This window comes from Sparus aurata, chromosome 7, assembly GCF_900880675.1.
Source record: "Sparus aurata chromosome 7, fSpaAur1.1, whole genome shotgun sequence".
Lineage (NCBI taxonomy): Eukaryota > Metazoa > Chordata > Actinopteri > Spariformes > Sparidae > Sparus > Sparus aurata.
In genome coordinates this window covers 1,977,919-1,991,167 of record NC_044193.1, presented here as the reverse complement: position 1 = coordinate 1,991,167, position 13,249 = coordinate 1,977,919, and the positions used below count along the sequence as shown (strand labels likewise).

The 13,249-nt window shown below is 38.1% G+C and overlaps 2 protein-coding genes across 3 annotated transcripts in view; both read right to left on the bottom strand.

The window, feature by feature from the left end:
* LOC115585697 (uncharacterized) overlaps window positions 1-13,249 on the bottom strand; it is a 510,933-nt gene that overhangs the window by 201,502 nt on the left and 296,182 nt on the right. The window lies entirely within an intron of this gene.
* LOC115584977 (polymeric immunoglobulin receptor-like) lies at window positions 6,319-12,542 on the bottom strand. Of its 2 annotated transcripts, XM_030422967.1 has the most exons (7): window positions 12,449-12,542; window positions 11,907-12,251; window positions 11,219-11,536; window positions 10,576-10,635; window positions 9,915-9,974; window positions 8,687-8,799; window positions 6,319-7,633 (listed from the first exon to the last, which is right to left on the bottom strand). In XM_030422967.1, exons 1-7 carry the CDS (start codon window positions 12,486-12,488, stop codon window positions 7,556-7,558), a joined length of 1,014 nt encoding a protein of 337 aa, XP_030278827.1. In that variant the 5' UTR covers window positions 12,489-12,542; the 3' UTR covers window positions 6,319-7,555. The 2 variants fall into 2 exon arrangements, with proteins under 2 accessions (XP_030278827.1, XP_030278828.1); XM_030422968.1 differs by lacking the exon at window positions 9,915-9,974.

Genomic DNA, 13,249 nt, shown 5'->3' with positions numbered 1-13,249 from the left:
GTCGAGGTGAAGTCTGAACAAATGAGTCTTGAGTCTTTTGCGGAAGATGTAGAGTGATTCCGCTGTCAGTCAGGATAGATTACCCTGCTCGGTGGGGCGTGTGGTCTGACCAGTGTTTATAGGTAGACAGGTGCAGTTCTGTTGACGGTCTTGAAGGCCAGCACCATCGTCTTGAATCGCATACGGGCTGCAACAGGAAGCCAGTGGAGGTCATGGAGGAGGGGGGGTCACATGTGAGAATTTAGGTAGATTGTAAACGAGGCATGCGGCAGCGTTCTGGATACGCTGCAAGGATACAATGCCCAGGTTCCTTGCCGCCGACGAAGGTGATACTGTGACATCCTCAACAGTGACTGACAGGTCCATGCGAGGGCAGTCTTTCCCGGGGATGAAGGGGAGTACAGTTTTACTAAGGTTGAGTTTGAGGTGATGCACAACAGTCCAAGCAGAGATGTCTACAGACATTCAGAGATGAGCGTCACAATGTGGGTGTTGGAGGAGGATGAGGGGAAAGAGAGGAACAGTTGGGTGTCGTCAGCATAACAGTGGTAAGAAAATCCATTTGATGTGACCGCAGAGCCTCGTGATCTAGTGGATAGTGAAAACAGAAGCGGTCCTAATACTGAGCCTTGACGCCAGTTTCCAGACAACAGGGTTCGGTCAAGGAGCAACCATGTGACCTGAAAGGTGTGATTTGTCAGGTATGATGTGAACCAGGTTAAAGCAGAGTCAGCAATGCCAAGTTCAGCCAGAGTGGAGAGGAGGATTTGGAGGTTGACTGTGTCAAATGCAGAGAATAAGTTGAGGAGAAAGAGGACTGATGAGTTGGAGGAGGCTCTGGCCGCACCGAATAAAATGAATGATAAAATGCTTCGATTGTCACATCACCTGTAAGAGTCGGTTTGGCTTTCCTGTTCCTCACATAGTGTGTGTCTGTTCCTCACATACTGTGTGTCCTTCTTCACACTGATTCGTTGCAGACTCCATACCTTCACAGAGGCACAACAACATGCTGACAGAGGTCATTCCTTGCAGTCACATGATAAACACACAGGAAGAAACATCTTATTCACCTGAACACATGAAATTCATTTAAAAGTTTCCATAACTAATAATATGTAATATATTTGTCAGGCGTGTTCGTTTGTTTGAGAGGTGAAAGTAGACAGACCAATAGAGGGTCCGGATCCATTTCTGAGGTTTAGAGGAGCGAGTTTGGACGGCACGCTCCTGACAGACACACATCTGGACCCTGGAGGTTCTGCTCAGTCCTCCTCTTCCTCCTCACAAACACTCATCTTCTGATCTGAAGTCAGTCTGAGAGGAGAAACAGCGACGCTGACTGTGAGCTCAGGACAAGAATCAGGAAACATGTTTGTTTTGGAGTCTGATGCAGGACTGTGAGACCAGAAAGTAAAACACAATACAATACTGTTTAATAAGGCAAGGCACATTTATTTGTAAAGCACAATTCAGACGCAAGCAACTCAAAGTGCTTTACAGGAGCATTACAATTATATTCAAAGACATTAAAAAACAACATAAGAAATAGGGAAGCTGAAACAGAAAAGGTATAAAAGAGACAAGACCAGAAAATAAAAAAGTCACAGTGCAGTTGAAAGCCTTGAAATCACTTCAGTGAAGATTGTGGCTATTTGCACTTATGAGGTGGGTCAGAACAATAGAAACACATCTGAATATGATGCTGTCCAATACAACACCAGCACCCTAACCCGGTCCTTGTTTTAACCCTGACCTAAACCTAAATCCTGTATGTTTTACTCAATAAATAACACAAAACATAAATCAATGATGACATATTTTTCTGGATATTAAACTACCCAGCATTAAGTATTTCAAAATCAGCTCCGTCTTTAGCATCTGCAACAAGTGATGAATGCATTTTTACGGATAATTCTGAATGCAGAACAATGGACACATTCAAATATTGACCCAATGATGGCGCTGGACAAAAAGACTACAGATTACCAAAGTTCTTACAGTTCATCCTGAGGGGAACATGAATATCTGAACCACAGACAAAATGTCGGCTTATTTATTCATTTTGGTGGATGTATTTTGTTCTGATTCACAGAAAATGGTGTACAGTTACTCACTCTGACCACCTGAGGGAGCTGCTGATCTTCTTCAGCCCTGTGGAGAGAGGAGGAGCATGCTGCCCTGCACGGTTTAGATGTTTGCATGGACACACCTGATTCAAATGAACCGGTTGTTATTTGCCTGATCATTTGACTCAGGTGTGACGGAGCAGGGAAACATTCACTCGACACATTCAACCTCGCCTCTCCTCCTCACACAGACACAAACATGTAGCTGTTTTCATCTTCTTTGTATTTTTATCTAAATGTTCTGTCCATACCCGATATTAACTTTGGTCTGAACAGAACTTGTGGTTTTACTTGAACTGAACATCTCTACAGAAATTTTAGTGTCTGATGTTTGGGTTTGCTGGCGTGCTGATCAGTCAGTCTGACGGCATCAAACTGCTGCAGTTATAAAGTCACCAATGGTGATTTTTTTAAATCATTATAATAAAGAGGATATTGATTTACATGTGTGCACAAAATTAAAATACCGTAAAATATTATCAGTTAGTGCTATAATAAATTGATTCAACTTGCAGGAAAGTGTTCTTATTAGTTGTGTTATATTACATGATTTTATCTACAAAATCATGTGTATCAAATGATATTGAATGAAATAAAATAATATACCCCCCATGGGCGTAACCACGCATTCTTTGGGGGGGGTCGTGTCCCCCCCAATATTGAGAAAATGGCAATCTGTCCCCCCCAATATACAGAAAAAAATATGTCAAATATGCACTCTTTTATAAACCCTGTCAACAGATCTGTCTCGTTATTTCTTATTTATTTTCAATTTATTTCCGTTTTTAAGGAAAACACAATTGTGTGAACCCCCCTCTCCCAATTGTAAACTTGGTTGCGCCCATCCTAAGGTATTAAACTGTTCGCCCGCCCTCGCGGTGTAATAGCATACTGAAATGGAGCGCACCTCAGTAGCTGAGTCGCTCCCCCATACATGAAAAACCCATTGGTCAAGTTACAGTGATTGACAACCATCAAGCCAATTTGATCAAACCCACTAGTTCCAGCCGCCCGGGAAAGTAAACAATAACATGCTAGCGGAGCTGCTGTCACTCGCTGCTGCAGACAGCGAACAGAGTGGAGATATGAAACTGTTGTTTAACTAGTTAATAATGTAGAATTTTGTCTGTAAATAACTTTGTCTTGCTTCGTGGCATGTTAGCTAATATTAAGCAAGCCAGATGGATTAGGCCAAGCCAGGTAAGCCAGGTAAAGTAAATGGTAACTGACAGATAGTTTTCTAGAAACATCCACTGATTTTGATATTATTCAGCATGATTACGAATGCCAAAAAGGAAGAGGCAGCAGAAGATTGACTTCTTTTTCAAGTCAAATTGTCATGTAAGTGGAGTTATGTGACAGGAGTACATTCATATTCTTGCATTAATGCCATGTAGGTGTTAATTTACGTAATTTAAAGCTGTTTGTTGGAGCTTAAAACCTTATTTTCAATGAAGAAAATCTCCTACATCAACTCATCCCTGTTACTGCTCTCATTTCATACACATACAGCTCCTCCAGGTAATGTCCAGATGAGTTCAGAATAGCAGTGCATGTGTGAAAGGGGCTACACTGCTGTACATTGTACACTGTTATTTATGCACTTACTATTTAGCTAAAGCAAATACACTAGTAACACCAGCAGAAAAATCTATGTATTAAATTAAAATTATCATCAAGGTCAGTCATTGATCTTCTGGTAAAATAATGGTATCTGGTCACAGTGTAGGCAGCACAGAGACACAGAGACACAGGGAGAGGCAGGTGAAAGCAGTGGCCAGGCAGGGACATGCTCTGGAGATACAGATGATCAGGGGAGAAATCTGAATGAGAACTTAAACAGCATGATAACATTAGTTTTGACCTAGGCCTACATGTCAGCAGTAAATAAAACTAGTAACATTGGGCCTGATACTGGCATATAGGTGAGATATAGAGCAAAACCTTTGAGATAAAAACATTGATTTTCACTTAATGGGAATTTAAAGAGAAGCTTTTTATTGATTCTGTAGGAATCCATGCAATTTCACAGAATATTCCTTTACATGTGAATTCAAATGGTCAATGTTGTCCTCAAAACTTCTAAATGTGCGAATTTTCATATATAAAATATCATAGAATTGTGGGAAATGTACTTTAAAAAACAAAATTTGGGGGAAGGGCTCTCATTTGGACCCCCCCAATATCTATACCATGGTTACGCCCTTGATACCCCCTTTGATTTATATATAAGGTATATCCTACTGTGTACTTCTTATTACTCAGTTTTTCCTATTTTTGTTCCCTGTTTTTTTTTTTGTTTCATTTTCTTCTGCTTTCTCCATGAGAGTCGCGGATGATGATGTTACCGCTTTATACCACCTTATCAAGGTGGAGCGGTTACTGGGGCCAAATCCAGTGGCTCTATGGGCGAAGGCCATGGACAAGTCACAGCTCATCGCAGGGCCCTTGCTGATGGCAGTGCCACAAAGGTGCCAAATGCACATCAAGAGCAATTTGGGGTTCAGTATCTTGCTCAAGGATACTTTGGTATGTAGCTCAGTCCCGCCCTGGGAAGCCAGGGATTCGAACCAGCAACCTTCTGGTAACTAGTCCTCAGCTCTACCCACTGATCTACAGCCGCCCCTCCTGACTCCTAAATTCAATAAATAAAGAATGACTGGTCCATGCGTAATCCAAAACTCCTCTTTAAAGTTGAATGGAGAGAGGTCCACATATATTGGTGCCCCAATGTGAGGCAATCCACTGTCGGCAATCATTCACAACTGTGTAATATTAATTTTAGCATAATTTGGACAAAGCTAAAATTTGAGATTCACATCTTGAACACTTAACCCAGAAGTTTTTGCATTTAACCCCACTACTCTACTACAGGAGTAGATGTTGATTTGCACTTACAAACAATTGTAGCGTGGTGAGAATTGATTTATCAATCCGATTTATTTATATTTTTGCCTTTTTACTGTTTAATTGAGGAAATTTATTTACACATGTGCACACAATGAAAATACCTTTAAATATGGTCAATTAGTGCTAAAATGAATCAGTACAAATCGCAGGAAAGTGTTCTTATTAATTGTGTTATATTACGAAATTTCATCTGCAAAATCATGTCTATTTAACGATGTTGAATGAAATAAAATAATATACCACATTTGATTTCATTCAAGTTTTATTTTATTACAGGTACATCAGCATCAGTACTTCTTTTACTGTTGTTTCTCACTTATTTTATTACATTTTAGGAATAAAATTGCAGAATTAAACGCAAATTTCATTTCATCATTCATATCAAACAAACAAAAATAATGTTTTTGAAGTTATGACAAAGTAGTTCTTTGAGGAAATATCAGTCATTGCACTGCAGTATTTTTGTAATCTTATTGATATTTTCATGAATTTCTAGACCAACATTTTTATGACACAATACAATAAGTAGCTTTTTATGAATGGTATGTTTCATGTTTTTTTTTTGTCTCTTTTTGATGTTAAAGTGTAGTACCATCTTTCACCACACAGATTGACTGACATTTACCACCCAGTATACTCCAGCGGGCACTGTTTTACCAATTTGATATAACTCAATAAAATCTTTGAAAAATCTGAACATAATGTAAATACATTTGAAATAACAATCAGAGATAAATTTGGTTTCTCTTGGCTTTCATTACAACCTGGCCTGAACTATTGGACTGCACTTATTTCTTTGCTCAAAGTTCAGAAGGAGAATTATCAAGAAAACTGTTGATTGTCACTTATTTGATTACATGTTAGGAAAGAAATCACAGAATTAAAAGCAAATGACATAATTTCCTCATTCACATCAAATAGAAGAATTTTTCTGAGTAATAAACACATTTTGAGATTAGACACATGGGTTTCAGTGCACTGCAGTATTTTTGTAATCTTATTGATGTTTTTCATGTATTTCTAGACTGATATCAATAAAGTAATTTGCTTTTCATGAATAATATGTTTCAGATTGTTGAAATAACAACTTCTCCTCACTCTCGGTTTAAAGCCCATCACCTAACAAACCAAGGAAACACTAATATTTACAACAGCAGCTAACGTCTGAGTCTCGATCAGGCAGCACCTAATCACAGCGGAGCGGTCGGAGCTCAGTGTGCTGCCTGAAGGTCCAGGAATACAGGAGGCGATATAGAGGGGTGCAGATGTGGCAGACAAGTTTCATGAATAGTAATTTATTGAAGCGAAAACTTCCAAACTACAACAAGCAACTAGCAGAGCCTCTCACACAGTAAATAAGGTCCGGAAGAAACACACTAATAACATTACATTCGTTCACACATGGCCATATATTAGTGATTCTAGAGAAACCGTCTCTGTCATTTCACCTGAATGACCTGCTGTTATATTCTTCAGTCTTTAAAGGGGCAGTCAACCCAAACTCCCCCAAAATATATTGCTATTGCTATCTCGGTCGTTAGCTTGGACTGAGTTGTAAAGATTTGGAGAAATCTGATGCAGAGACGTCTGCTTATGTTCCAAAACAATGGACCTAGATATCACTCATCTTGTGGTGCAGAAAGTCCTGAACTGAAGTTAGAAAATACACATGAAAAACTTAAGGAAATCATGGCCCAGTACCTGAAAACAATCCATACACCAGACTGTGAGCACATTCGTGTGGGAACTACTTTTCTTTGTATTGAATTATATCCACCAACTGCTGTGCAGAAGGAAGCAGGCATCATCTCAAACATTAGAGGAGTTAAACATTAATTTCGTCCTCCTCGACTGCGCCATAACATTAGTTAGCTTAGTTAGCTAGCCTCTCGTTCATGCGCGCTTCCTTGTGAACGATAAGAAAGTAATTCCTACATTAAACTGCTCAGACGTCCGTGGATTATCTGCAGTAAGCAGGATGTTGTTTTGGTGATTTCAGCTCCACAAGCTGAATACCATATAGTTACATCTCCATGACCACACACCATAATATTCTAGATGGATAAATAACTCCACAGGTGAGAGGGAAAATATGTTTTTCTGTCCCTTCTTATTGTAAAACTGCAGCACCATCTTTAACCACACACATTGACTTACATCTTCCACCCATTAGATCCAGAGGGGCGCTGTTTCACCAATTTGACATAGCTCAATAAAATGTTTGGAAAAGCTGAACATAACACAATCTAAATTAAGTGACAAATAAATTACAAATAACAATCAGAATTCTGGCTTCTCTTTCATTACAAAACACATTCTGGCCTGAATTATTAAGTGAGTATTCAAGTGGGGAAATGAAGAACACCCTGTGAAGCTCTCCTTAAAAAAACAGAATATTATCCAAAAATAAGCAATAAAGTGAAACCTAGCTAGCACACTCTCAAGGTTTTGTCTTGGGTAACAGAATCCAGGTCTGAGTTCAGAGCTGTTCATGTGTGTTGTGTATAGTGCTGATCCTAGCGACCTGGAATGACGCTGTCGTAGATGGTTTTCACACCTGTGGACCCTGGAGGACGGTTCTCATGGGTGACACTCTGAAAAAGTAAACAACTGTTTATTTCCCAGGTATACAATAAAGAATACCATAAAGCAACACGAATTTAATAACTAAAATGATGTACATGTGTTTATTTAAAAAGACATTTATTAATTTATTTAATTATTACACACGTACTTTAAAAACAATAGCGATTACCTATCGTACAAATTAGTCATTTAAATGGGCTTTACGCAAGATTTTCAAACTCTGTGTACACAAACAATGTTCTCAATAGTCGTGTTCATGTGTAGAGACCCTGGTGATACTACGAGCAAAGTTTCGTGTTGTATCGAGTCTTCTTAGTGTTTTAAAAATAGAGATTTTGATGCTAGCATAAAAGTGCCCCTGCACCCCATTGAAAATTAGCTTGCCTGAAAACAAAACAATGGTAAATCCTAAAAGTTCGTCTTTTGTTGTAATTGTGCATTTACATGAAGGTCTGACTCATATTCAATCACAAATAAAACCTTGGTTGCTTTTTGGCGAGAGTTTCACTTTAAGAGACAGCTAGCAGTGAGCTGTCTGCTGGACATCACAACTGTGTTTGTGGTTTTTGTGCCTTTTGTATAAATTTTCACGAAAATATCAGAAAAATAATAAAAGGGATAGAGGCGTTTTTTTTTTGGTTTTTTTGAGGATTAACAAACAACTGTTAATGTTAACCAGCAGGAAGCCGTGAGCTCTTGAGGAATAAACACCCAGAGTCGAGGAGAGGACAGAGTTGTTAGTGGATTTGTCTTCCCTTTCTCTTCCAAACCTGTAATCTACCATAATTCTCTCTTGTTTGCTGTTGAATGCTTCATGAACGTTCAGAGAGGAGCCAAACATTGTAGTTCTGACATTGTGTATTCATCTATTCAAAGTCACTCTATGAACTATCTGAAGATTTGTGACTCCTGTGACTACTGCAGCTCCTCTCTACTCTTTGCATTCAGCTCAACTCAACTCCACCCAAGCTCCACCTCTTTCACCATTTTTTTGGATTAGGTTCATGCATTTACATATTTGGTAATACTAAAGAGAGACAGAATCAGTTACAGGAAATCACCTCCATTTTCATGATGTCTGCGCTCCTGTTCTTCAGTTTGTAGACTAGCAGCAGAACAGCAATCAAGAGCAGGATGGCAATGATCACAAAGATAATCAGAGGAACACGGTACACTGGGCGAGAGATGGAGGATGAGAGGAGACAGAGGAACAGGGTTAAAAAAGAAGAAGTTGCTTTTAAGGAACTTAATGAGAACAATACTTTGGCCCGATCAAATAAGACAAAATTAAATGGAATGTATTTACTTGTTTTACATGATCCCTATTATCAGAACAATATCAAGGCCAAGACTCATTTTGCACTTCAAGAAATACGTAGATATTTTGAGAATAAAGTTGACATTTCAACATTGAAGTCGACAAAATGCCTTGTGTAAGAGAATAGTAGAAAGTGTACTCAGAATCGTCTTTAGCAACAAAGACATAATTTCTCTTTTAGCTCATAAACACTGTCAGCGTGAGGGCTTTAAAGAGATTGTGCCAAAACTGTGTCTGTTCAAAAGCAATAACCAACATCGACAATTCGACTTTTTCCTTGACTTCCTCCTCTGATTCTTTTATCACCCCTGGTCCTAATACTCTTCCATATCTACGTCACGTGAAAAAGGCAAAATCATGTTTTACAGTATGTATAAAACAGTGTATTTTGCATCATAAAGACATCCTACCTCCTCTACTTGCTTCTGTCACAATCACAAAGACTTTAAAATTAGACATGAACTTGATAGTTGTATTTTTCCTTATGTGTTGAAAGAGTTCAGTATGAATATTTATGTCATTCCTCTTAACAGGCCTTAATGAATGACGGGTCTGATGTTGGTAAGAACATAGACAAGAGACAGAGGAACAGGGTTAAAAAAGAAGAAGTTGCTTTTAAGGAACTTAATGAGAACAATACTTAGGCCTGATCAAAAGAGATAAAAAGAAATTAAATTTGTTAACTTATTTAATGTAATCCACATTATCGGAACAACATCAGTGCCAGGGATCATTATGCACTTCAAGAAAAACTTAGATATGTTGAGAATAAAGTTGCCATTTCAAGGTTGAAGATGACCTTTTGAGACATTAATCATTCATCAACATTAATCAGGTCATATTACCGCCTCAACAAAATGCCTCAAGCAGATGAATCGTAGAAACTATACCTCAAAACATTTTTTAAGTAACAAAGACATTATTATTCTTTTAGCTCAGGAGGACTTAGGACTTAATAAAGTGTAGTGTACCTGTTCCCTGGTTGGTGGCTACAGGGAAAACTGATGGTGTTGTCCAGGAGGCTGACAGGTCTGATGTTGGTAGGAACATAGACAAGAGACAGAGGAACATGGTTAAAAAGGAAGAATTTGCTTTTAAGGAACTTAATGAGAACAATACTGGCCCTGTTCTTCAGAATCATGTTCAGGAACAAAGACGGGAAGGGATTGTGCCGAAAACTGCATGTGTTCAAAAGCAAAAACCACACGAGGAGAGGAGGCTGCACAAAACCTATTTCAACTTTTTTCTAAAAGTGCATGATGAAAATAACGTCCTCCTCTGATTCTTTCCTCACCCCGGTACTAATACTCTTCCATATCTTTGTCATGTGAAATATTACATTTTACAATATATATAAAACTGAGAGTATTTTGCATCATGGAGACATCCTACCTCCTCTACATGATCCTGTCACGATGATGAAGAGTTTAACATTACACATTAACTTTATCCGTCATTCCTCTTAAAGTGCCTTAATGAAGTGTAGTGTACCTGTTCCCTGGTTGGTGGTTACACGGACATACGTTGTGCAGATGAATCATAGAAACTGTACTTCAGAATTGTTTTTAGTAATAAAGACATTATTTTTCTTTTAACTCAGGAGGACTTAGGACTTATTGAAGTGTAGTGTACCTGTTGCCTGGTTGGTGGTTAAAGGGAAAACTGATGGTGTTGTCCTGGGGGCTGACGGGTCTGATGTTGGTAGGAACATAGAAACATATCATATTGACAATTTCAATGAAGCAAATACACACACAAAAAAATGGCAGCATTAAATATCATATTTGATGTTAAATGTTTATGATGGGTAACTGTGGCTCAGTTTTAAATTTGAATGTTTCTATATTTATATTTATATTCAACATTTATTATTAAATGTAACATTTAGATTTATACATAACATTTAGATTTAATATTCATTATTAAATGTAACCTTTTGATTTAGATTTAACATTTAGATTTAGATTTAACATTCAGATTTAGATTTACCATTTCGATTTAACATTCAACATTTAAATTTGACATTGACATGATATTTTTATCAGTGAAGTAAATATCACAGACTTTCCAAATATTGCTGTAAATCTGGTCAAAAGTTAGCAACAAACCACATTTGAAAAACATATGTGAATTTTTTTAATGTTACTTTTGACCACATTTACAGCAGTTTTTAGGCTTTTGAACTAAATAATAAAGCAACTTTTCCCTATCTCTTTTTTTCTTTTAAGGATGTTTGGTAGATTATGAAGAGCTCATGATTTCAGTAGAAACTTACCACCAATCACGAGGACCGTGAATGCGTTGGATGAGTGTGGAGACAAAGGTCTGCCGTAGCCACACTGGTACCATCCTGTGTCTGACTTGCTCACATTTGTGATGATCACATACAGTCCAAATCTTTCAAAATACATAATGTGGTATCTGTCACTCTGAGCTCTGTTGCCATCAGTTTCAATGATAATGTCTTCTACTGTTTTACATTTGTCCTTGCACAGGAACTTCTCTTTACTGTAAACGGTATGGGGGCATCTCAAGATGATGTGCTCTCCTTCAATATATGTACGGTAAAATCGAGTTTTTCCAAAGGGGAGTTCTGTTGAAAAGAGAAACAGTCAACAGTTACTGTCTTTAAATGCTGCAGTCTGATCACAGTATTTCTTGCATTACATAAACATACATTCACAGAGTCACACCCGGAGCTGCCTGGTTCAACCACAGTTGAACCCATAATCTGATTAAATCTTGTATTAATATAGTCCAGATCAACATATTACAAATGTTTGTAAATCATTGATTAGTTTTGAAACAATTTCCCTGCATTCCTTCACAAGGTTTATCTCTTATCAATCAAACATTAATGAAATATTCCATTCTTTTCAAATCTAGATGAAATAAATATTCCTACATCAAATAATTGAATTCAGTAAATAAATCTGGTTTAAAGACTTTCAGTAAAAACTCACCATCTGAAACTCTGACCTCAAAGTCTGTGTATGATTGTGGAACCAGATCTGTGCCAAAACCACACCTGTATCGTCCTGCGTCCGACATGGTCAGATTTTTGATGGTCACAGTCAGAATTCCTATTCCAGATGAATATTCTCCTCTATATACAGTGCTGAATCTGCCATTCTGAGCTCTGACATCTTCTGTTCTAATGAGAATACCTTCTCCTTTACATTCTTCTTTACAGAAGAACTTCGTGTTATTAGGTTGATGCAGGTGGCATGAAATTGAACCCCTTCCTCCCTCAGCTCCAGTAAAAATGTGGAGTCTTGCACTGACGAGCCCGGTGTCTCCACACAGAGCTGTTGGAAAGATGAACACAGAACACAGATGATAATTTCTGTATCAGCCGGAGAAACACAAAAAATGGCTGAATTAAATTGTGGTAGAACACAGCAACTGTAAAACGTGTTTTACCAAACATTCGGACAAATGTACAAATAAGATCAACTCAAAACAGCGTGGTGATACTTCGTATAGTCAGGTCATCAGTTCTCACCTGAGATGAAGCAGAAGATCAGAACGTGGTGGATATTCATTCTGAATTTGATCCTGATGGAGACAAACCGTCTGATTCGATCAATCCTCTCTGTCTGTCTGATCATGCAGGAAGTTGAAGATGCTTTTATTCAACTGTGTACTTCTTATTTCTTACTTTTTCCTATTTTCATTTCCTGTTTTGAATAAATTAATTCAATAAATGAAGAAGTACCAAAGGGAACTGATAAAATGTTTTGAAATACAGCAACAAGTCTCAACAACTAGCTGAGAAATAAAGACCGAAGCCATTTTAGACTTTGCAAAGGTAGAATTAATGGCAGAGCTGCTGTATTGGATTACATTTGTTTGTGTGTAGTGTAATTAGCCACAGTATCCTATAGAGTCAGAATACAGGTACATTCTTCAGGCTGTGAAGGGGAACAGTGACATTCTGATCTTAACCATTCAGTCTCAAACTAAGCTTTTTTTTTTTCTGTGTGGAACTGCATCAACATATATATTTTTTAAACATTTTCTTTTGTGTTTCCATTACTTCATTTGGAAAGCTCGAGAAATGAGAGAAAATGGGATGGAGAGAGAGAGAGAGAGAGAAAAGAGAGAGAGAGAGAGAGAGAGAGAGAGAGAGAGACATGCAGCAGCAAAGGGCCACCAGTTGGACTTGAGCTCTGGGCCGCTGCAGCGAGGACAAGGCCTCTGTTTATGGGTCACATGCACGACCAAGTCATCTACTGGAGCGTCCACGATGTATTTTTTCGGAGGAGAATTCCTTTTTTTTATGTTTTGAGCGGAGTGGAAAAAA

Coding starts and splice junctions, on each gene's coding strand:
- LOC115584977 (XM_030422967.1), bottom strand. CDS start 12,488: ATGAATATCCACCACGTTCTGATCTTCTGCTTCATCTCAG. Junction 10,636..11,218: donor CACGGTCCTCGTGATTGGTG/GTAAGTTTCTAC, acceptor TACCAACATCAG/ACCCGTCAGCCCCCAGGACA. Junction 9,975..10,575: donor AACCACCAACCAGGCAACAG/GTACACTACACT, acceptor TACCAACATCAG/ACCTGTCAGCCTCCTGGACA.